This window comes from Nymphaea colorata, chromosome 9 (assembly GCF_008831285.2).
Source record: "Nymphaea colorata isolate Beijing-Zhang1983 chromosome 9, ASM883128v2, whole genome shotgun sequence".
NCBI classification, from domain to species: Eukaryota; Viridiplantae; Streptophyta; class Magnoliopsida; order Nymphaeales; family Nymphaeaceae; genus Nymphaea; species Nymphaea colorata.
This window is the reverse complement of record NC_045146.1, coordinates 15,629,165-15,653,492: the sequence shown is the minus strand read 5'-3', so window position 1 is coordinate 15,653,492 and position 24,328 is coordinate 15,629,165. Positions and strand designations below refer to the sequence as shown.

Genomic DNA, 24,328 nt, shown 5'->3' with positions numbered 1-24,328 from the left:
AGTCATTTGGATTATATGACTTTTCAAATTTAAAACCAAATATATGAATATCCGAAAATGCCAAATGTCATTAAGAGTATATTAGATTCTAATCCGACCCATTTTCATCCCTACCATGAACAAAAAAATATTTAAAAGAATAAAAAAAAAATAGATAGTGTATGAAACGTGGCATTCTGGTATTGGTTGATATAAGAATCGAATTGATTTGCTATCTGTATACTCTGAGAAAGCCGATCCGAGCCGATTGAAGTCAATTGCGGCCCCCTTCTCTAACATACTTTGGAGTTTGGATCACTTGGAACTTCGAAACTACTTGCGGATCTGAACTTAACTCGTTGGAGTACTTTTTTCTCTAATATATTTCTTTTTAATGAAAATTTTATGTTTCAATTCGCCGATTTTCTCAGGTACATAATGCACTTCGTATCGCTCATGAAATATGTTTTTTGTGGACGAACTCGAAAGATCCAAATCTATCGGTTTGAAAGAAATATGCGTCTGAAATATAATATATAGGTAACCTTGTGCTGATCTGTTTAAAAATTTTTACATAGCTTTGATTTTCCAAAAACATTTGGTCTTTTGAGTTTTTTTTTTTTTTGAACTTATAAATTTGAGTTCATTGGTTGAGTCTAATTCCCAAAAATTAACTGTAAGACAAAATTGTTAAAAAAAAAACAAAAAAAAATCGATGGTTCCTTATCAGTAGTGTAGCACCTAAGAATCTAATACCTACCAATGTGTACATTATCAGTACACCTTCTATTGGAATCCTTGGATTTCTTCATTCGGGGTTGGACGGAGCCCGATGAAATATGATTGGACGGAGGTCCGTATTATGCAAGTTATGAAGAGGTCTTATCAGGCGAGGATCTTGACAGTGTACTCACTCTTTCTTTCTCATGGAGGAAGAAGACTAATCTAGTGGATGTCAATTTTGATGGAGGATCGTGACCATATTCTGCTTATAATTTTGTCTCCATTTAAGTTGGGTTCTAACTGAAAGGTGAAGCACATCAAACTCCTTTATTCCATCCCTCTTTTCTTCCTCCAATATGATTGTGATGCCACTGCAGAAAAGGCAAATCTTTGCTCTGTGGAGATGCTCTAAGCATGACACCATTACCTCTCTCTCTCTCTCTCTCTCTCTCTCTCTACTCTCTAAAGTTTTATCACAAACATGAATAGTTCTAAACGCACGAAACAGTGTTTAAAGATTCAAACATCAGAGGAACATATGCTACAAATCTCCCTTTTCCTTTTCTTCCTGTTATAGATACTCGCATCCACAACGTTTTTCTACTTGAATAAGTTCAGGCCAATCACTTTGTTTGATCACAAATAGACTAATGATATGAACTCAATGCATTAGTAACATTCACAATTTTAAATTTATGAGTCGATCCCAATAGATGTATATATATATATACTTCTACTATAAAAACTCTCTCTCTCTCTCTCTCTCTCTCTCTCTCTATATATATATATATATATATATATATATATATATATATATATATATATAGAGAGAGAGAGAGAGAGAGAGAGAGAGAGAGACTTTTTATAGTAGAAGTGAGAATTATTGGATCAGCAACAGCAAAGTAGATTGTTGGTCAGGTCAGAATCAGACCCATTGCAACCAAGAAAGGCAGGAGTGAGAGAAAGAGTTTATGTAGTAGAAGTGAGAAGTATTGGATCCGCAACAGCTACGCAGGTAGTTGGTCGGGTCAGAATCAGATCCGTTGCAACCAAAAATGAGAAAACCCTTATACCAGACGCTGCCTATTTGCAGCCGTAGGTTGTATAATTTAGCCCACTTTAGATAATAAATTGAAAAAAAAAAAGGCAGTTGTTTTGAATAAACTTATGTGGGGTGTCTTTTCATCTTTTACTTTTCTTTTTTAATAAAATGAAAATAGATATGCAATTATATTCATAAAATGCGTGTGCAGAAAGAAGAAACAAAACTGGACATTCGTCAAACCTTTCAGGAATCAACCACTCTTGCTTTTACTTTTTATAATATCTAACGTTACTATCATTCATGTCAAAAAGTTGAAATTGCTAACATTTACTATCAATAGTGAAGATCAAAGCTTTGTACTTCTACAAGCATGTCCTTTAATTTCACCAAGGGATGAAGATGAGACGCAAATAGCCGTCTGAAAGCTTAAATTCTTAATGTGTAACAACCATGTCTGCTCCTATTTCGGGCTCCGGCTCCGTCTCTGGTCTGGTGGATTGTAATAATCCTCTAGCAGCTTCGGCACCAACCATGACAACCAACCATTTAACAACTAAGAACTTTGACAATTTTCAATACCAGACTAAACTTTTCAAGATAGAGCAATACATATATAATGTTTCAAATCCATAGATTATGCCGATTTGAGATCAAACTCAGTAGTTGGAAGATTTCAAATCATTTGAGATCATCTCTATCATTCATCAAATGTTCTTATTTGCTACAACTCCGGCGGTGCCGCCGCTCGCAGAGAACGCAATCAGCAACAGCGCGTTTACCGGCCTCAGTTGGCCTTAGATCACTTGAAAACTGAGTTCACTTTATTTGGTGACAAAGGATTTCAACCGATGACTTCTAAACACTGGAAAAACCATTAGGATGCATGCACTCGATACAGACGTTGTTGTGTTTTGGATGCATGTGCAGAGGGCATTGATACTGAGCTCAGCAGCAAGTGGTGCTAAAGCACAAAACGGTACCTACTCTTTGTTACCTTACATTAGTATGAGGTCATTTTGCTTACGATGATAAGCACAATCGTTCTAATTTAAGTACACAATGCGACAAAGTTTGCCGGCGAACGGTGGCCGGTGGCCGGAATATTCACGACGCCGGCGAGAAAGCCTTTTTCATCTGTGTGTCATTTATGGAGAACTATACTGTTCCAAGGCTTGAACTCCACCTAATTAAGCAACCGGCTCGCCATTGAAAACCAAAAGAAGGGAAAAATAATACTAGCATACAGTAAAAAAAACCTACTTAACTAGTAATTCTTTTTTACCAAACAGATTAAGTGGATTCACCTGCTCTCCCTGATAGGTGAAACTCGGGGTAAGTCGGGACAACCATGCCTTACGAGGACAACACCATAAAAAAGCTAATAGTGACGAGTGCCGGGGGTTTGAAACTTGGTCCCGAGGTTTTGGCTTGGGTATCTTTTCCTACCAACCTACTCTCTACAGTGTCTAAAAGAAAAAGGGGACCAGGTGGTGCAGGGTTTCAAGTTTTCTGGTCAGGTGTTAAAAGTGCTTTCAATGAATTAATGGGTCTCTCTCTCTCTCTGTTGAAATCTTTCAATCTTCATGACCACTGTCCAATCATGGCCACCCGATTCATTTTATTAGGAGAGTATCATTAAACATACCACACAAAGTGTTGTGAGAGGCCGAAAGATTTCTTAGTCCAAACCTACACTGAGAAATGCATGTATATATATATATATATATATATAAAAAGAGAAGAATAGAGGAGGAGGGAAGTACAATATAAGTTACAATGATATGATTATTTAATAGCTAGCTACTGTTTTATAAAATTTTTCAAAAAGGGTTCTTGGCTTTGGTGCATTGTGAGTCATCACTTGTTGACCTTATTGGATGTGCTGCCATTATATTATTCCCAACTTTCTTTCAATAAAGCAAATGGTGTGCATTGCCTTTGAGATCTTTTTCTTTTTTGACCATCCAATCATTCGATTTATTGATTAGAAGCCTTGCAGTTTAGGTTAAGCAACCAAACACCATACCTAGAAGATACAGCATGTTCATCACCGATCTGACCATGACATATCTACTTGGGCACAGGCTAAGTAAGTTAGGTAAATATCAGTACATTTCTTGTGTGGGCAACAGACCCACAACCTCTGCTTATTCACATATTGGAGCCCTTCAGTCATCGATTTTTGAATGGTTCGCTCCTCAGCCGGAAATTTCTAGCTCCGCCGCTAGTAAGAATTTGGAATGCAACTTAAGATCCAAGTTGGTGGGTGACAATAAGTCCCCCTTCTAACAATGTCCTCCATTTTCGGTACTTTAAAGTAGGGAATGCAAAGGGTGGTAGTGCTTGAGGCTTTTCGCAAAATCTTCTCCACCACTTTCAATCTTTTATGTCCACTTTCCTTCTCAAAATGAAACAAGAAAAGATGGATTCAAGTGAAGAGGAGAAAAAAAAGAGAGATCCACTTCTGAGGAAGTGACAAATAATCAATTAGGTAATGCATCCCCAATCATCATGAGCATTGAGGAACTCACACTTTACAAAGAAGCTGAAGAAAACAAGGGAAAGAAAAGGAAAAAAGCAAAGCAGTCCCAGTTTTCAACCTCTTTGTCCACTTTGAAATGAACAAGAATCAATTCAAACAAGGCAATGACACCTGCCTTCATGTCCCTTGTGGAGAAATTTATTTTGGGATATCAAAGTCCAATTATCTATAATTATGAATTTGGGCCAGTGGAGTATTGCTCCAACATTTTTGGATATTTCCTCTAAATTGTTCAATTTATTTTGTGTCAAAAGGACATGTCCCCACGTTTGACTCATTGATAATGGAAGCGGCACCATATTAAATGGCTCCATACTATCACCCCCTCTCTAGTAGAGACTTGCTTTCTAAGGCATGGTAGTTTCTATACTTGACATGACACCCCGAAAGTTCAGTCTTATATTTATGATTGTGAAAAATCTTGAAAGACTTATAAATAGGGTTGTAAATGATTGTTTTTTAATGGTTTCTAGTTTTTCTGTGGCAGAAAACAAGACTATTAGGGGGCGGGCTGAGTCTGTTTGACCAGAGCCCGAGCTTGTGTTAGAGTGAGTCGGGTCGTTATAGTGGCATCTTAGTACAATTCAATGTCTGGACTTGGGCCCCCACATGCAAGGGTGTGTGTGTGTCTTAAAAGAGGGTTAATTATAACACTCTAAAAGTTTAATTTTATATTTAAGATTGTAAAGAAACTTGGGATAATTTATAAAAAAGTGTTGTTAAGTGGTTGGTTGTTTTGGTTCTTAACTTCTTTTTCGGAGCTGAAACCAAAGCTGTTAAGGGGTGAGTTGAGATCTGTAGACCAGGGGCCACAACCCAGTGTGGGAGCAGGTCAGGTCGTTGCACTTGATACTTACTCCCGACATACAAAAGCAAATTTTGAACTCATTGGCATTTGGTTGGTAAGTTCAAAGCATGGTAAACTGTTGCTAAAAACACTATAAATCATTCATTCACCATAAACCGTCATTAATGCTTCCATGATGACTACTTTTCTAATGTTAGAATTTAATTTTTAGAAGTTTCACATCAAATATAATGAGAGAGAGAGAGAGAGAGACAACAGTAAGAAATGATTTGCTTCACTAAATCTGCCATCAAGTCAAGGTTTAAGATCAAACCATGAGTGGGACTTCACCAACCATCTTGTTGACCAGATGGCCTTCCAGTATGAGAAATGAGGGAGCAAGTGAAGGACAAGTTTCCTCAAACAGTCCATTGTTCTTTACTGCCTTCATTTGCATTGGCACATGGATGGGTCCACTTGAGAGAGAGATTGGTTGCTACCAAACAAAAACCAAGTCTGCTAACTTTGCTGTTATTACAATTACTCTTCTTTGCTGTTCATGGCTCATGAATTTAGGCATCACTGTCAAGTCAATGGAGAGACTCTCAACTTTAAGCCCTTCTTCTTAAATACAGCACTTGCATTCTAAAGAGAAGAAACAAAAGGAAATGTGAACACTGGAAAGTGGTCCGGTGCCGTATGGACCACAAAACTCGGTCAAGGCCTTGAACTGGGTCCGCGATTGAACCCAGCTCACGTTCATGTTAGTCTATCCGAGGCGGCCAATAGTCTAAAGGCAGTTACGACTGGTCCGGGACCGTGGCTCGTGGGACATACCGCGATTCGCGACCGAGATTCATGGTCCCAATCATGTTTATACAAAAGTTGCTAGATTATTGGACTAGTGGACATAATTGCCAACCCAAGATGTATATGTTTACCACACTCTGTTTTGATCGCCCGCGTTTGATTTTCTTGAATGAAGGTTTTAGGGTGTACTGGACGAGTGAAATTTCACCAAATAGATGTTCTTTCTGCCATATGCGGAGAGAAGTTTTCTTCTTCACATTTCTTCGTACCTATAATGAAGATGTGTGGTTCTTTTGGCATGTAATGTGAAAATTCTAATGCGGATGTTACTTTGACCAGTTTGTTTGACTGGGTCAAGGTGAGTTTGGGTTAGACCCAGTCTAGGCCCTAGTGGGTCCAATATCTTTAATAGGGCCGGGGCCCCGAGACATGCATAAATGGATTAGAATCCTAAGATCCAATGTGTAACTCAATTGTCATCACACTTGTTTTCGGATATGATCTACTTGCAGCGGCAGAGCCAGAATTTTTTTTCATGGGCCTTTAGATATGTGGTTAACAAATTTTCAAATTGATCGTGGGGTAGTGACTCGGATCCTAAGTTTCATCACTAAATTAACCTTCCAAAAAATGGGCTCTATGAGACATACGGCCCAGAGAGACCCCACCGACCTCCGCCTCTGTCTACTCACTAAGTTAATCATCAATGGTTCGGATATAATTTAATAGTGATTTGAATATCAACTTAAGAGGTTGGATTTGGTAAGAAAATGGGGTTTGATTAATGATCAGAATCGATTTTGTGTGGACTTTTCTATCGGGTCTGAAGGATATCCGACCCGGAGAAGGAGGTCGGCCATGTCTGGACTCATGAATGCGTTCCTCTTGCAAGCACGTTTCCTCCAGTTTTCTACACATTATATAAGAATCAGTTGTTGGTTGTCAATATACATGAAATACCAAAAATAAATCATTTTTTTGGAAATACAAATAAAATTATTTGCAAAAAAAAAAAAAAAACTCTTGTTGGGAGGTATATATATATATATACTAACTTCTAAACTTTATTCTTTTTCGAGAAGCCAACCACTCAGAGACGATCCACAGTTTGAAGACTCAGGACCACTTCATTTAAATGAGCAAACATATTCATAAGTTATAAAGTCATATTTAAAATAAAATATCTCAAGGGCAGGATTTCTTTAAAAAAAAAAAATTGATTATTTATTATTATAATGTTGTAAAATTCTATCTAATTGCCGTTCACCCGATCCAAGGAAACGCCTTGGGAAGCTTCCGAGAAGGAGAGTCAACACCAAACCCCGACCCAAAAGAAATGAAGAACCGAACGAACGGGTAATTTTAAAAAGGTGAAAGGGGAAAAAGGTGTTTGATGGGAGCGCAAAAGTCAGAAGCACAACACAGAAAAGTGGGCGTTGGGGAGCGAAATAATTCAATAGTTTTCTGAAAAGTTTCAAAGCTCGCAACGAGTGGTTGGTGCGTTGGGTGTAAATAAAATAAAAGCAGCAGCCTCTCCCCTGCAGTTATTGCAAGTTAACGTTAAGACCGTGACGTTACCGTTGGTTATTAAAAGTTTGAAATGGGTCTTCTCATTTTCGCAGTTATTGCAAATTGGTGTTTGAATAGTTTAAATTAATGTAGGTGGTTCAATTCTTTAATTAAAGAGTTTGGGGGGTCTGTATTTTTGAGTGAGTCGGAGGAGTGTAATCTAATTTGGTGCTTAGAGGTGTTGCTTCCATTACGCTTCAACTTGTGCATCGGTGACTTTCAATTTGAGGTGTGTATCGAATATAAAAAAGATAGTATAAAGTTTTTGGATTAATATGTAAGTCTGACAAAATTTTCAGATCCAAAGCATAAGATTGTAAACTCTTGGATCACCCAGTTTTTTTGGGGGGTTCACTATAACCAGGCTTAGACGTTAATAGATTTGGATCGATCATTTAATTACTGATCCGAAGGAATTTGATCATGCTTGCGGCGTCTGGGGATTCATTTTTTACATAATCAAATGAAAGCATGTTTTTACAAACTTAGAAATTACGTCACCTTTGTTGTTTTCTTTCCGCCGCTAAACAACAAACTCATTCCGATCTACACTTGGTATTCTTGGAACAACACAGGTTTCACATTTACTAGAGAAGTTAATAAGATTAAATGACTAATTACTCTCGGGTGAGTTGTTAATCCACAGATGCTCATTTTCATGATGTTGAAGTCATAGGCTGTGGGCATCAACAATGACAGCAGCATACCTTTTTATTGAAGCATGCGTTAATTTCCAAAAGATTTAGGTAGTTAAGTGAATTAAGGGATATAAACTGGGTGTACATGTGGATAGCTCTTGGCTTATGACTAGCGGTAAAAGCGTCGCAATTAAGAGAAGAGAGAGAGAGAGAGACGTGTGAGAGTCGAGCAGAGAGTGTGGGGACCACAAGAGCACCCCCCATGTGAACGGCGGTTCGGGGGGAGAGAGAGAGAGAGAAACTGAGATGGACGGCGAAGGCGCCGTCTCTCTTTCATTATCCAACGGCAGGAAAAGGGATCCAAGGAAAAAGAAAGCACACGTTACAATGAGGAGATTGGGGAGAAGGGGCTCTGGCATGTGGGCCCGCACGTAGTGGGGGAGGGGACGGCATGTGGGCCCACGCACCTTAAACGGACTCGAATCTATCCGCCGGCTCAACGGCGGGGACGGCGACGGCGACGGCGACGGCGACGCGGCCCGCCGTGCACCACCACCATCCACCCCCTTCTCCGTCTCGCGGAAAAGGAAAGCAGAAAGAGGAAAACCAACACGACCAACGTTCTCTCTTTCTCTCGGGGAAGCGCAGAAATAGATCAGCAGTGGAGAGTGTGATTGAAGAAAATGGCTTCCTTCTGTGTTTTGCTTCATTAGGAAAATGGAAACTTTTTAGTAGGTCTCCTTTTTACAGTCCACAAAGACTGTGGTTTTCCCCATTGAGTTCCCACTAGAAAAACGAACAAAGCCCCCAAAAAGGAAAAAGTACGAGCGCGGTTTTGATCCTTTGGCTAGTTGAAATAGGAACACACTTGGAACAAAAGTACAGACACCGATTAGATCCATCACGCTGCTGACTTGCAATCTTAAACAAATTTGTTCTCCAAGATAAATTATGCAACATGTTTCTACCTTTTAGAGAAACAAGTGCTGATTTTTTTTTTTTTGTGTGTAAAAGAGTTGAGAGAAAACTTCTTGAGTTGTGACGTGATAACGATAAGCTTGATGCCAACAACAGAAGAAGCGATTGTGCAGTTAACAGAGAAAGTAGAACAGAGATAAACTCATAAAGAGATGAAGAACATTGTGATTGATAGCCCTCAAAAATCCAAGCACAAAGGTTGCTCAACAGTCAAGTACATCAACAATCAAAGCCTTAAAGAGGAGCTCATCAGAGTCCCATCTCCGAACAAAGGACTTCAGATATTAGTCAAGATGTGGAAGGCAAGGGATGAATCTAAAAGGTTGAGTTCAATTGGTTTGAGACATTCAAGATGACTATGCGATTCTCTTCCAAAGACCTCGGCACAGAGAGAGAGAAAGAGACAGAGAGAAAGAGGCATACCCATTTCAAAGCAAATGACCACTTAGTTAGGCACAGAAGAGGCAAGAAAAGAAGAGGAGGAAGAAGATTGTCTGGGGGACTGTAAGGGGAACAACGGTAGCAATTCCGGCTCGGCGCCTCTAGGGGTGTTGAGTGGGGAGGGATGGAGGTAGAACCCTTTCTCCGCGATGGCCTTCTCCTCTTCCGATACCGCTGCGTTGGGCCCTGGCGGCGACGACGACTCGCTGCCAGAGCTGGGGCTCGCGATCCGGCGGAAGCAGCCGGAATTCGGGCTGTAGAGTCCGTTCTCGAAAGGATCCAGAGGAGTGACGGGGCTGGAGAGGGAGAGGTCAGAGAAGGCGGTGGTGGGGGAGAGAAGAAGCTGCTGAGATCGAGGGGAAGGGTGGGGCGGCCGGAGCGCCGCGATGCCGAGCTTGATATCGAGCTTCCTTAAGCCCTGCCGCCTCTCGTGGAGCTTGAAGGCCGGCCGCCGGGGGCCAACGTCGCCGGGCGCCGCCGCCGCATTGTTGACCCTGTTGGCGAGCCTCGCCGGGACGGTGACGGGCAGCTTCTCCTGGGAGTCGTCGTTGGCGCCCGTGAGCTTCTGAACCAGCTCCTTGAAGGTGTGGGCGTCGGCTTGGACGAACGTGGTGGGGGACGAGGCCGTGGTGATGCTTATGTTGGTGGTCGTCGTGCTGGTGCTCGTAGACCTTTCCATGGAGAGAAAGAGAGAGAGATAGGGAGAGAAAACGGTCTGTTACTAGGGATGGTGACAGTAAATGGGGAAGAAGAAGAAGAAGATTTTCGGGATTGGTTGGGATTGCACACAGATAAAGATGACACAGGTATTTGGGGATAGAGAGAAAGAGACGAGGTGCCGGTCAGGTGGGGAAGCAAGAGGAAGAAGGTGCTTGTTAGGATGTAAACATGGACGAGTTCATGGCCTGAGAAATGGGGAATTGGAGAAGCGAGCAGCCATGGAGCTACTGAAACCCGCCGTGCATTATTTTGGAGAGAGAGAGAAGAGACACGGTATCATGTTAGTCATCTGTTTATATAGACTCTGCGCGTGTTTCTTGAGAGAGAGAGATTTCCTTTACATATTATTATAATGATGTAAAAAAAAGTAGAGGAAGAGTCCTCGAGGTGCTTGTTTGAGTTGGAGATGTATCCATCCAGAATTATTGAAGGAAGAGAGAGAGAGAGAGAGAATGGACTCGTCTGTTCTTTGTCTGATGATTATTTTACGAACCTTCTTCGACGATCAATGGCGTTATTAAATGGGCATTCCGAGAGGTTGCGTAGGTTACACGAGGAGTCCTCTTTTGTCAAAGCCAATTAGGTGATCTCTCTCTCTCTCTCTCAAGAAACAACGACGGAGACTCTTAGTCAATCTCTCTCTCTCTCTCTCTCTCTCTCTCTCTCTCTCTCTCTCTCTCTAGAAGGGCATGTTCAACACAGTCAACAAGTGTTAGGCCCAGAGGTTGTGGATTCCTTAATGGATTGCCAAATTTTCCCTCAGTGGTGGATAAGATGTTGACTCAAATCTATTTTCTTCCATACAATTTGAAATATTTAAGATGTTGCTGGTTGCTTCATCGATCCCCAAGCTTCAAGCTTCAGTATTTCACGCTCCCAATGAAAGCACAGTTGCACAATTTTACCTGTTTGGTTTGAAGTATCACACCAAAGGTCTCTCCCCTTGGGGAAGTGAATGGAGTAGGAGGTACAGGAAGCATGACAAGAGAGAGAGAGCGAGTTTTCATGGCAGATTGGGAATGAAATTCAGGTTTAGACGAAGAAACAATGTAGAATGACAGTTTACCGATGCAAATACTTGTACAATTTGGGTGGAAAACTATGTCGACCCAAATCCAAATTTGGTCGCTTTACCGCTAATCCGTGCCGGGTTTGATTGAAAATTCGGTGAATTTTGATCCGTTGAAACGGTCTCCTTAACAACACGACGTAAAATGGGAAATGTCAAGATAGCAAAACGTTGTCTCTGAGGCCGTTGATGCACGATCGGGGCGAGGGCCAGTAGGTAGCCAATTCTTGTTTTGAATATCCATGACATCAATTCTTTGTGTTGTAAAAGGAAGCACTCAGCAAGCACCAAAAGCATACTTTGTATCTTAAGGGGATGAAGGCTTGGGTGAAAGCTTCGACTTTTGTCTAAGCAATAGAATGAAATACTCCTTCTGCTCACCCAAAAAGATGACAATACATTCTTTCTAGTCATTAACTAGACTTAGATCATTTTAAATGGGTCCGAAGAAATAGGCTTGTAGGGTGAGTCATATACACAAGAAGAGTCCACCGATGTATATAGCCTAAGAAGATGCACTTCAGAGATTGAACTCTTGACCTTCTTCAACTTCCATGTCTTTCGGCTGAACCCAAACCCCTTCGCGGCTCAGTCGCATTTGCCATTTAGAGTTTGACTTGGGCAGTCCTTGTACATTCCCAATCCAGGCCAGTGGTTTTATTGGCTTGGCCCAGCCAAATCAACCAAAGGAAACCGATTGGTGGGTTAGGGTTTGGTGAGAAAAAGCCAAATTTGCAAATGCGAGAGTTTTGACTAAATGAAAGCAGCCAATGATAGGGGTCCCATTTGGGGCTTCATTTTTCTTAAAAGCAGCAATTAGCATCAACTGGTCCTACAAAGACTTTTAATAAGATGAAAGGCACTCGTTCATGTATTAAAAAAGGGGAGCTTGACCAAGCCTGGACTCAACCTGGACTGTTAAATTAGACCTTATAAAGAGACAAAGACTCCACTCAGTTGAAAAAGAAAAGAGGAAAACTTTGAGCAATATCTGCCATAGAAACTGGGCTCATGTCACTGGTTGGCCACTTAGCTTGGCGCGGCTGGAAAAAAGTGGGCTCAGGCCATTGGGTCCACTTTCGAGAGAGTCCGGGAATGCGGCTGAGCTTCTCTCGCTCGATGCGTTCAAATTCGCATTGGCCGTTCATACTAGAAGCGCGCTAGTGAATGGGGCTCCCCGATTTTCGCCGGAAGTGTCAGGTTTCGATCGCCGCCGTCACATCTAAACCACCTATGATTAAGTCTGCAAGCAGCGCTGCTTACTGGGATCCGCCGCTAAATGCACTAGAAAAAATACAAAACTGAAATCAACCTGTTTACATTATCTCATAAGGGATTTGTTGCCATCAAGATTATAGAGTAGCTGGTTGGATGAGAAGGTTGGTGAAAATTCAATCATCAGTTCAATTTTTGTGGGTGTACGATGCTCTAGTTGATAGATATACCGCTTCATATCCAAGTCACCAAGCAGCCATGAAACACGATGCTCTAGTTGATAGATAATCTCAAAGGTAAGGATTAAAAATAAAAATGGAGTAGCTTTAGCCTTTTCGAAGTATCTTTTTATAAGAGGTTTGTTTATTTTTGCCACATATTTCTTCAAGAAAAAAAAAAAAGAACTATGTACCATGAAGCAGGTATGGGCACGGAATCGCCAATTGCACACACGGACACATAAAATATTTATTTCTATATTAACACCTGAGAATAATTTTTCTCATTTATATATTGATGCCTCCTAAAAATTTATTACTAGCGCTGTTAGCCAGAAATTTCTGGCCCTGCCCCGGCCATGAGGTGAGTAGACGCTTGAGATTTTAACATGGAGTTTTGTGATAACGAACATCAAGAACCCATAAATTTTCCAACGAACAGAGGATCTTATATGTCTGATTGGGTGGAGAAGTATTGAGGGTGGCTCTATGGGGAATGAAGCCTAGCCCCAGATCCAATACACACACACACAAATACTCATGCTTCAAGAAAAATGAGTAAACATTTTGAAACCAAATACATGGATTCATGGGCAAGTTGAGGCCTGACCTAAGCACTATGCAACTTGGGCTTCTAATACTTCAATACCTCTGAAAACGATATTAGACTAGTTGTAGATTTTACGTTTTGATAAAAAATATTTGTGGCCGTAGATCCACATCAAGCCATTTAGGTCGCGTCAGGTCCGCGGGTTTCTACATCATGGAGGGTTGCGTTTGATAGCTTCAGATCTTAGATCCAATACTGCATTAAAAATGTGCTTTTCAAGATCCGATCCATGTAACGTGAATTTTACGTTACGTGTTAAAAACCATGGATTTAAGATTGGATGGGAAGAGAGTCCGATCATAATCCATGGATTTGAGATCTTAGGAATGCTGAAATCCACATTGGGATTTCCGCTATTGTGGATTTCAAATTCCCTCAAACCTAAGATCTATGAGAATCAATCGCAACTATTTTTGTATGTCATATCTCAAAGCGATGATATGTTTGGCACCATATAATTGTGGTGGAAAAAGTTAGGCGGTTGGATTTTCATACCGCTTGCTTTTCTTTTCTTTGTTTCTAGTCCTTTTTAGGTATAAATTGAAGTCATATCGGAGGCAAGCTAGATATCTATATAATGGAGGCATTCAGAGTTTAGACAAAGCTATAAAGTTTTGTATCAGAGTCAAGTTCAATACTCAGACGTAAAAGTCAGTCTTATAAACAAGAGAGGCATATAAAAAACACATTAATTGTAGCATCAAATAATTGAACTCTAATTTGCAAGTTTTGACAAGCCTTGCGGAATTTATATACAATCACTGATCCTCGTTCATTGCTTTTTGCGTGTCAAATGAATCTAGCTACAAGACAAGTTGGTATTGACATATTAGGCGCTCACCAAGTCTTGAGTTTGGCAGGCACATTTTGGTGCCTCTTCTATAGGGTTTAACCTAAGTAGGTCTGAAAAACTGCACTTGGGTCGAGCAGTGGTAGAGTCGGGATTTTTTTTTTTCTGGAACGTACTTTGATTCATCTATCCGTGTCTGATGTGGGCATCGCATGTGGCTGTAACCGGGTCTAGCTTCACTGTAATTTAGGGGTGAACACGAGCTGAATCGAACCCGAATTTAGTCAGCTCGAACTCCACTCGACTAATAAAACCTCGAGCTCAACTCAGCTTGAACTCGAGAATCGCTTGACGGAAACAACTCGAGCTTGACTTGGGAGTTACGTGTTGAACTTGATTGAAGCTCGACAAACTCGTTTGAATAGAATTAATATTCATCGTTATGTGTTGAGCTCGAGCTCGACTCGATTAAGGCCCAACAAACTTGTTTGAATATTATTGATATTCATCCTTACTTGTTAAGCTCGAGCTTGACTCGATTAAGGCTCGACAAACTCGTAAACTCGTTTGAATACATCAACTTGATTAAGGCTCGACAAACTCGATTAAGGCTTGAGCCCGATTCGACAGTTACTTATTAAGCTCAAACTCAACTCGATTATTTGAATGAGTCCACTCATGAACTCGAGTTTGACTCGTTAAGCAAATGACTCGGGTCGAACTCGTTCATGAGACGAGCTTTAATGAGTCGAGCTCGAGTAGCTCCACTGGTTGTTCACCCCTATTGCAATTGGATTTTTGATGGTCTGGTATGGGCGCTTGCCTACACCAACCACACTGTAGCTCTGCTACTCGGGTTTAGAGACTTGGACATTTGAAAGCCATTGGCAAGGACTTGGCCAGAGAAATTTAAATTTAATCAGTAAACTTGGTTTAGAACTGTGTTCATGAATGGTTACTCGCACCGAAGCAACCACCATATTTGAATGAAAAAAAAACCCATTTCATCATTCTCAATATAATCTATTTGCTAAGACAAAAGTTAGCCACAAGTGACGTTTCAAGTTATCTTAAAATAATCCTCACGTCTACAAATTTTCAGTCGGTGATTTTTCATTGTCTAGAACATTGAGTTTCCTATTGACTTGGTCATGATATGAACTCACTTATGTACTAAATAAATAATGCTCAAGACATTTTTAATTGGGTTCAACGTTTGGTTTGGTTGCTTGATTCATTTAAATAAAGATACATATCACAATAGGGTGACGCATATATATATATATATATATATAGTATTCTATTATGAAGATTGAAGATATATGTAGAAAGGTTCACAATGCTCTCTTTTCTGTTTCAACTAGGCGCCTGAGATCAACTTGCTTCTTGGTTTCTTCACACGCCCAGAGGACAAGGTCAGCCATGGCTCTTCTGGACTCACTTCAAACTGTGGATCAATGCCCATGGTTTTATCTGAGAAATGTTGCTTTCAAGTACTTTTGAATGTTCCCATTACTGTTTTTGGGCTTCTTTTGTTGTGTGTATGTACTTTTCGTAGGAAGAAAGTCACGTCTGAAACTTTGGATGCACACGGTGTTCTTCTCTTGGCAATGGCAAAAATGGCGCTAAAAACGAACAAATACGTAAGTCCATGTCTAACTTTGAGGAAGGTACTTGGACATATTATATAATTGATGAACTGCCCAAATTCTTAATCATGTTAGATCGAATGACTTGTGTATTATCATGTCGAAAGTGCTTTTGAAAATTGGTACTGACCTGAAATAATGTTGAGGTGTGATATCTTCCTGTTTGCTTACATTAATACTCTTTTATTGAGTCAATAAAATAGAGAATCTTGAGAGAACAGGAGGAGCCTCTTTGAACCGTTCAGATTTTTAAGTGTTGCCAGCTAAGTTGTATTTTATAAGTTAAGAGTAATTTATCTGTAAATTTGGCTTATATATGAGCCATGAAGATCAGACAACTTGCATGCCTTTTTTTTTTTTTTCTTTCATTGGAAATAGATCTTACTCACAGTGGCTCTCACCGATTCTTATGTTTCTTATTTCCCTTATACTAAGATGATATACACGTGTGTGCGTGCATGCATGTGTGTTTGTGCATGCACACGCCATTTTTTCATATTTTTTAACATTTGCTTTTATTTTACTACTGATCACATGCACACTGCACTACATTAATTAGCTTAGAAACGACGATCAGTTGCAAAGCTATACATGATAAGTAGGATAGGCTCCTCTGGCTTGCCAAAATACTTTATATATATATATATATATATACATATAAAGTTAGAAATCATGATTTTCTAATGCATAAAAGTCATATATTCCCATTTGAAACGTTGCCTGTCACACATTTTAGATTTTGGCATTGCCATGGTTCGCAATGGTATTGAAAATGTAAACGATCTGTTGACAAGAGTTTGTGTTGTGAAATGCAACATGCTTAATTTCCAGATATGTTGTCTTCTCACTTTTCTGGAAAAGTATTACCAGGCGGGTCTGCAAGGAATCAATAGGTACATGTACTTGGAAATTTTTATGGAGCCACCGAATTTTACTGGCGCCTTTTTTTTCCTTCTTGTCATATATAAATCGAGAAGAATCGCCCTAGAGAAAGGTTGCGGCTGCTTGATATCTTCAAGTTGAGGCCTGATGGACATCCACATATATCATATTGCTGCCCAATATATGAACAAAAATTTAAAAAGTTGTTGCTTAAAAGAACCATAAATTGTTATTAAACAACTAGTATACATCATCGCCTATTGTCAACATAGTGACTGTTTTTATCAACAATTTTTTTATCAACAATTTTAGTCATCTGGCAACATCCATCATTTAACAAATTTGAAATATATATATATATATATAATTTAAAAAGTTGTTGCTAAAAAGATCATAAATTGTTAATAAAACTAGTATCAATCATCACCTATTGTCAATATAGCAACTTTTCTTATCAACAATTTTAATCATATGTCAACATCCGCCATTTAACAAATTTGAAATGTTATATATATATATATATATATATATATATATATATATATATATATATATATATATATATGAAATGAAAATGAAAGAATAAACATGAAAGCTTTAATTCATGAATTCTAGAAGGTTAATTATCTTTTCATCAAACAGGTCATTTTTTAAAATCTAGAATCAAAATTCCATACTATCAAACTCAAAAGAAAATTGGAATCGGGTTTAGGTGCAAATTTGGTTTTTAAATTTTGATTCCATAATCAAAATTTTAAGATATCAAGTACCCCCATGAAAAATATAATCTTTATACTTATACTATTTGAAAACATCCAAGAAATTCAAAGAAAAACCTTTGAAATTCTCCAGACTCAATAAATGAGGTTGGGGCCATAGGGCTGGACGAGCGCAGGCAATGCCCAACCTTAGAGGCATGGCCAGCTAGCTTGGCTCGATCCCCAATATGACCTGCCACCCCTGACCATATGGGCCATGCACCTCAGCTGAATCAACTGATTCATGTGAACCTTTGAATACCGCTACATGTCAACGTTTACTATTTTCAAAAATACTTTATGTTTTTTTTATATGTTTTATTTATTTGTATATGTTTCATTATTTTTTAAGTAATTATTTTTCCTGTATTTTTTGGCCAACGTACAAGCAATTCAACGGAATCAGTAAATTGGCCGATTTACTAAATAGACGGCGGATCACTTATTTGATATATAAATTGATTTTTACCAGATCTCGACGCAACCCTGAACCCAAAGTTTGTAACACTGATAAGGTTTTGGTTGGGAAGCCCATGTTCAAACCTTCTCTAGCCTTTCCAACCTAATTTATTGGGTGGGAGAGTGTGTTCCACCTTACTATTGGACTATTGGAAGCCATTGTTGTTTTCTTCATGTTGCTTTTACTTGAAGATATTGGCACGCAAGTTTCATTCTACCCAATGGGCAATTCAGCCACTTTGTTGAATCAGCTGTGAATTAAGGAAAGAAAAAATCATTAAAAAAAAAAGACAAATATATAAGAAATAACTAATAAATAACAAAAAACTTTGAAATATTTAAAAAGTCATTGGAATGATCGGTGCGACAGATGCAATTCTAATCTAAGTCACATGAGTATGGGTAACGAGCAGAAATACATGTATGAGCACGACAACTTTAGAAAATGTGAGTGTGAGGATATGGCTATATATATATATATATATATATACCAGACTACTTGGGTAAGAGATAAAAATCAAACCTCTTAAATTCATATTTAAACAAAAAATGACCTCTTAAATTAGTTCAAATCATTTTTACAAAAAAATTGATCTTTATATCGTATCAAATCACTCTTAAGATCATATTTATAAGGTTATATTTCAAGCAAAATATCTTAATGATCAATTTCAATATGTCTAGTTTTTGTGACTTACCCAAGTGGTTTGGTTTTTACCAACTTTTCTCTCTCTCTCTCTTTCTCTCTATCTATATATAGATCAAATAATCAAAATGGAAACAATATTTAAATTAACAAATGATATAAATAAAAACATTATATGTTAATAAAAAAACTCTAAAAAACAGAATGAAAATAGAAACAAACTAAATCAAGTAATTAAGTAGTTTGACTAAAAAATACCCAACAAGCATGGGTAGAGCTAGGAGGGCCAGTCCAGAATGGGCCTTGGCCCTCCTTCAGAATTAAAAAAGAAAATTACATGTAATTTTTAGAAATTTTAATATAGCCTTATATAAAAAAATTTTAAAAAATAATATTTGAGTACTTGTTAAAATTTCGAAACTATAGTTCAACTTCTAATAAAAAGTTTCTTGTTCCGCCCCTGCCAACAACAGGTATGACGACACAAGTACATGAACCTTACTAAAGTTCCCATGTGACTTAGACATTCCAATCGACCAATTCAAGCTGATTTTTAGAAATGTGGCTGTTTTCACTGGACAAGTCTGAGTTCTTGAGCAGCTGGATGGCATGGCGAGATCTCATTGTAGAAGATCGCGAGCCTTTTTCATATCTGGCATCAAATCCGCCGCAAAACACTAAAAAGCGAAGCAGAAGGTGATTCTGCGAGCTGCTGCAATCATCATCCGTTCGAGCAAAGGCAAAGCGTGGATATCTCTTTTGATCTTCTTCTATGTCAGCGAATGTGTTCATCAGAAATCTTCTTTATGAATAAGTTCTGCTTTGTCACTGTCCAGTGGAAGATAATTTTCCACCACCATTACTCCATAGAAAGAAGTTCAAGCTCGTTGTTTCTCATGGAAAAAAGCTTACAATGTTACTGTGTGCAGTTAATAAAGTAAACTGGAGTTTGGAGATCAATGTCATATCCGAAGTTTATAAATAATTCACACAGTGTCCCCAAAAAAGTTTTTTTTTTTTTTTTTTTCATTGCATTAATGTATAGAAAAACCATAAAAGCAACTTCAGCATATTCTTGTTCAGGTGTAAGTAGTTGTTAGTCAAATCAAGGCACATAACTATACTTTTGAAATAATGTTATGCTTCCCTTTGTGGGAAAAAATGCGAATGGTATAACTTGTCCAGAAAAGAAAGTTTCACATGCATGGAAGCATAATCCTTCATCATCTAAAGGTAGAGACAATCATTTCCACAATCTCAACAGTTACCCGGTCTGAAGATTCTTCTATCTCACTAAAGGAGCTGGTTTGATGTTTGAAAGTGAAAGGTTCAAATCCATGTTCTGAATTAGGGTCTCCACGGTTTGGATATTACTTGACGTATACTGGATCTGAACCGAGCCTACTAGTACGACCCGATAGAAAATTTCCGAACTCTATTTCTATTCGAATTGTTTCAACTCTGGTATTTCATTTTCCTCATGGATTGAAACTTGTAAATAGCTATAAAACAGGCTGCAGTTTTGGTTCCTTTTGTTCAAATTATTGGGGAGAGTTTGATTTGAACAAGTGAATAAAGATGAATTGGCAGCAAAAATGAAGGGAATTTTGAAAAGTTCGGATGGAAAATGCAAATAAAACTGGTAATGAACCTTCCCGTTTGAAAATATTTTTCTTTATAAGAAAGAATTTGGTTAAATTTGTCTGCATGAATGTACATGAAACCAACGGCCTAACGTTAACATTTTCGATAAACTGTCTTTGTCATCAAGGACCCCTGCCCGATAAGGAGCCGGGCTCGGGCTGCCTCCACACCCGAAACCTGGGCCCAACTTAATTAAAATTAAAACATATACATTTTTAATATAAAATAATAAATATAATTAATTGTAAATAATATATATATATATATATATTAATACAATAAATATTAAAAAAATTATTGAATTCGGTCGGCCCGTTGCTTTTTTGGGCTCGGGCCCGGGCAGGAGTGAAGGGAAGGAGGACCTACCTAGACGCTGCCCCATCCAAGCTAATTAAAAAAAATACATTAAAAAAATTGAAAAAATTTAGTTGTGTAGTGTATTTTTTGGATTCAGGTTAGTTTGACTCTACCCGTATAAATTTGTTGAACCGTTTGGCTTGCCCCTGAAAAAATCCTCGCTTTGTTCTTGGGCCCGGGCCTAAGTCGGGTTTAGTACTGGATACCCATCGGCGGCCCGACCTAGTGTCCAACCTTATGTGTTATGCTCTCTTATGAAAGATAAAAGGAGCATTTCCCTATTGACACACAAAACGTGATGCATGCATGGTGCATTCGAAGCCACTCTTTTCATGCTCTCCATAATACCAGAAGCGCCTATGGCTATTTTTGAGAGGGTTGGTGCAAAGTTTGAGATGGTAAGTAGGTAGGTTGTCAATCTTCATTTTTAATTATCGACAAAAAGAGATACCGATATCCAACTTGAAACACATAAACACAAAGGAGGCTTAATACCTTAAAAAGATTAAAAAAAGTATAAGGAATTTCGACCTTGTTAGACACTAACATATTCACCTAACAAAGCATTAATTTCTAATTGCTTTTGTCGTTCGCCATTCTTCAAGCAATTTCCAAACAAAAGCATACCTCTAACTCTTCTAAGACTGTGATACCAGGCAAATCAATTGAAATGAAAAATGAGACTTCTTTTTTCCTTCCCGTAAGTGCGAGAAAGGTTTTCATTCAGTTTGAGGTCCTTGTTTAGCATTACCAGCAAAGTTTTCGCCTGTTCAAAAGTTGGGGGGAAAAAATGTCGGCTTTTCTAATTAAGATAAAAGGAAGCCGGCTTAAATGAAAAATATTCTGCAACTGATGAAACGTGGCAAGAGATGCATGGAGTTACTTGTTTCAAAGATGAAAAGGAAGTCGCATAGTTACTTGAACACTCGTGACAGGAGCTATTGGATAACAAACGCAAGAGCAGAGGGCGAGAGAGAGGGAGAGGAGGAGGAGAACTAGAGAGAGAGAGCAAAGGGGAGAAATGGCGTGCATGGCTACCGCCACCATGGCGTCTTCTTTGTCCTGCAAGCTTCCCGCCACTACCACCAATTTCCACTGCGTCCGATTCCCGCGTCTCACTCGCATTGCTTCTGTGTCCAAGCTCCCTTCCATCAGTACTCGGCAGCTGAGTTCGTCCAAGACGGCCAGTGTGGGGTTCTCCCATTTTGTATCGAAAACGAAGATTCTCGCTTCCCCACTCGTCTGTCAGCCTTCTCAGTCGCTTGCCGTTGTCACCGTAGTTGCTGCGAAGGGTTACAAGATGAAAACGCACAAGGTAGCCCATTCCGACCTCGTTGCTTCTGAGGGACTGTGTTCAATTTGGCGTTTATTGATTTAAGAAAACATTCTAGTCTCGAATTGGAGTAATTTCTTCGTTGTGGTCGTGTTTCCTGTGAGTAAATTGGCTTCGATGAAGCTGGTAGGTCTCAGAAGCCCTCATTTTGGGTTCCGGGTGATGTAGTGTGTTCCTAAGATTATTTCTATCCGTATATTGTATTCAATGAGTTTAGTATATCTCCGGAACACCTGTTTTGGATTGTGGGTGTGCCATTTTTCTTATTCGGTTATGAAAATTGAGTACTCGATGGGACATTGAGCTTTTTTAGGTGGTTGTTGTTCTTATTTTCTGGACATTGTCACATTGAGTACTGAAAGTTCTTTTCCCCTCGTGAAACCCATAATTTTTTAGAACAAGTAACGGCACTAGTGAAGAAAAAAGTGAACACCGAGCGGCTGGAAGAATCTACTATGTTGGCGAACGTTGTTTGGTTTACGATGAAAATTGGTGCAGTTTGGGTGGACCAGGAAAACGATCATGATATGTTTCTGTAGGACATGAAGAAGTAACTCTTACGTTGAAGTCGTGCATTTTAAAAAATGGATAAGGGTTGCATTGCCTAAACTTGTTGTAGTCTTCCTTTGAATTCATGAGTCTATTTGGATCTCTTTTAGTTTGATAACAATATAACAGATGATGTCTATTTGTGTGCATAATCTTTTTCATTTGGTTGTTGGGCGTGGTGTGAAGATTGTCTACTTATGTTAGTTTATGTACAATCTCTCTTCTCCCCTTGTCTTTTCATCTTTTTGTGTTCATGTAAAACCAGAGAGACAAGCAACCTTAGAGGCAATTATTCAACTACTTGCTTCTTAAATGATGCAATGTTCCTGTAGATTAATTTTCTATATGACCAGCACTTTTTTGGTCTCTTTTTGCTTCTCTAGGCTTCAGCGAAGCGTTTTCGCGTGACTGGCAACGGGAAGATAATGCGCAGACGCGCAGGGAAGCAGCATTTGCTTGCTAAAAAGAATACAAAGCGGAAGAACCGCCTCTCCAAAATGGTTGGCTTCCAGTTCCCAACATTTTGCAAGTTTTTTTGGATGGTTTAGTATATCTCGTTTCTTCCTTGATTCTGCATATCTAACTTCTCTGTGCATGTTGCATTGTATCATTATCATTCGTCAATGGTCCTATCTATGAGAGAATCTACTGGAGCATTAACAATTCCTATATCCTGTGAATGTCTTGGTAATATGGCAAGAAAATTTTAAGCGGCGCATTAAATTCATGCTTCAATACATAATCTAGAGTCTAGACCCAAGAATGCTAGAATAAGAATGAAATGAGGGCTATCAAAAACTCAAAGCAAGTTTCAAGGATCTCTTGATGATTTCAAGATATTCTTAGTAAATTTCATCTTTTGGGACCATGCTGCTGGTGTGCTTCATTTTGTGCTGGTATTTTCTTGCTCTGACAGTTTTCCTGTTTGATTGCAGCAACAAGTTAGCAGAAGTGACTATAACAATGTGATTGGTGCCCTACCATACCTGAAAGTTAACAGGGCTAACTGAAGGCATTGAGGACACGATAGTAAACCTATTTCATTTTCAGCTTTTCTATTCAAGCAGCAGAGGCTCGATGGAGGTTCTCCTTCTCTGTAATCTGACAATGTTACAGATGGTGCCTTCTTGTTGATAAATATCGAGAATATCAAGTATCAAATAATCAAAGTTTGCTTCATTTGTTCCATGTAATACCCTTCTACTCGTTACTCTGGAATTATTGATTTTTCTGTTTATATTCTGCACATGTATTGTACACTGTTCTTTCTATTCATCTCTTATCCTGGCATGTGTGTTCATTTTTCTCTCGTTCTTTATGTTATCCAATCCCTCCTTCAGATAACGATTTTTTCCTGTTTCTTGTTCTTCACAAGTTGTTGACTGCATCGTATTTCTCACTATGTCTTCATTTCAAAACTGAAAATCCCATACGGCATCGCCTTGTGACCCTGGGTCTTGATAGTGGTCCCTATTTGTGGCATCGTTTGGTTAACTCTGACATAATCCTCATATTTAACATCCATGAATTTAAGACCAGACCATTGTCTCGGAGTTCTTGCAAGAGACCTTTTGCAACACAAAAAAGGTAACGTTAGCCCATTTCATGCATGGATCTTAAGGTTTAAGGTAAGATCTTTAGCTTGACGATGAACCATGAATCTTAATATAAATCTTCAACAACATCAGGAAAGCCGCAAGACATATCATATCAGGTCAATAAACCAAGGATTAGAGGTGGTCGAATGCTCTGATGATATGGTTGAAGCGTGTACCAGATTTGAGGATGACAAAACCATTTGGCGTTAACAATTTGTTACTATTTCCATGAATTTGTTTCGAAGATTGGGGCAGATTTACAAAATGGTAATAAACTATGCCGTTGTCAAATGGGCCGCGAAAAGCCTGGCTTTGTTGA

The 24,328-nt window shown here is 39.0% G+C and overlaps 2 protein-coding genes across 2 annotated transcripts; one reads left to right on the top strand and one right to left on the bottom strand.

Moving 5' to 3' along the window:
• Positions 1 to 9,208: 9,208 nt before the first annotated feature.
• On the bottom strand, positions 9,209 to 10,518 carry LOC116259921 (VQ motif-containing protein 33-like). Its single transcript, XM_031637921.2, has one exon. The coding sequence runs from the start codon at positions 10,189 to 10,191 to the stop codon at positions 9,517 to 9,519; it is 675 nt and encodes a 224-aa protein (XP_031493781.1). The 5' UTR covers positions 10,192 to 10,518; the 3' UTR covers positions 9,209 to 9,516.
• Positions 10,519 to 21,470: 10,952 nt separating this feature from the next.
• LOC116260094 (50S ribosomal protein L35, chloroplastic) lies at positions 21,471 to 23,717 on the top strand. Its single transcript, XM_031638188.2, has 3 exons — positions 21,471 to 21,844; positions 22,795 to 22,911; positions 23,347 to 23,717. Exons 1-3 carry the CDS (start codon positions 21,551 to 21,553, stop codon positions 23,419 to 23,421), a joined length of 486 nt encoding a protein of 161 aa, XP_031494048.1. The 5' UTR covers positions 21,471 to 21,550; the 3' UTR covers positions 23,422 to 23,717.
• The last annotated feature ends 611 nt before the right edge of the window (positions 23,718 to 24,328 follow it).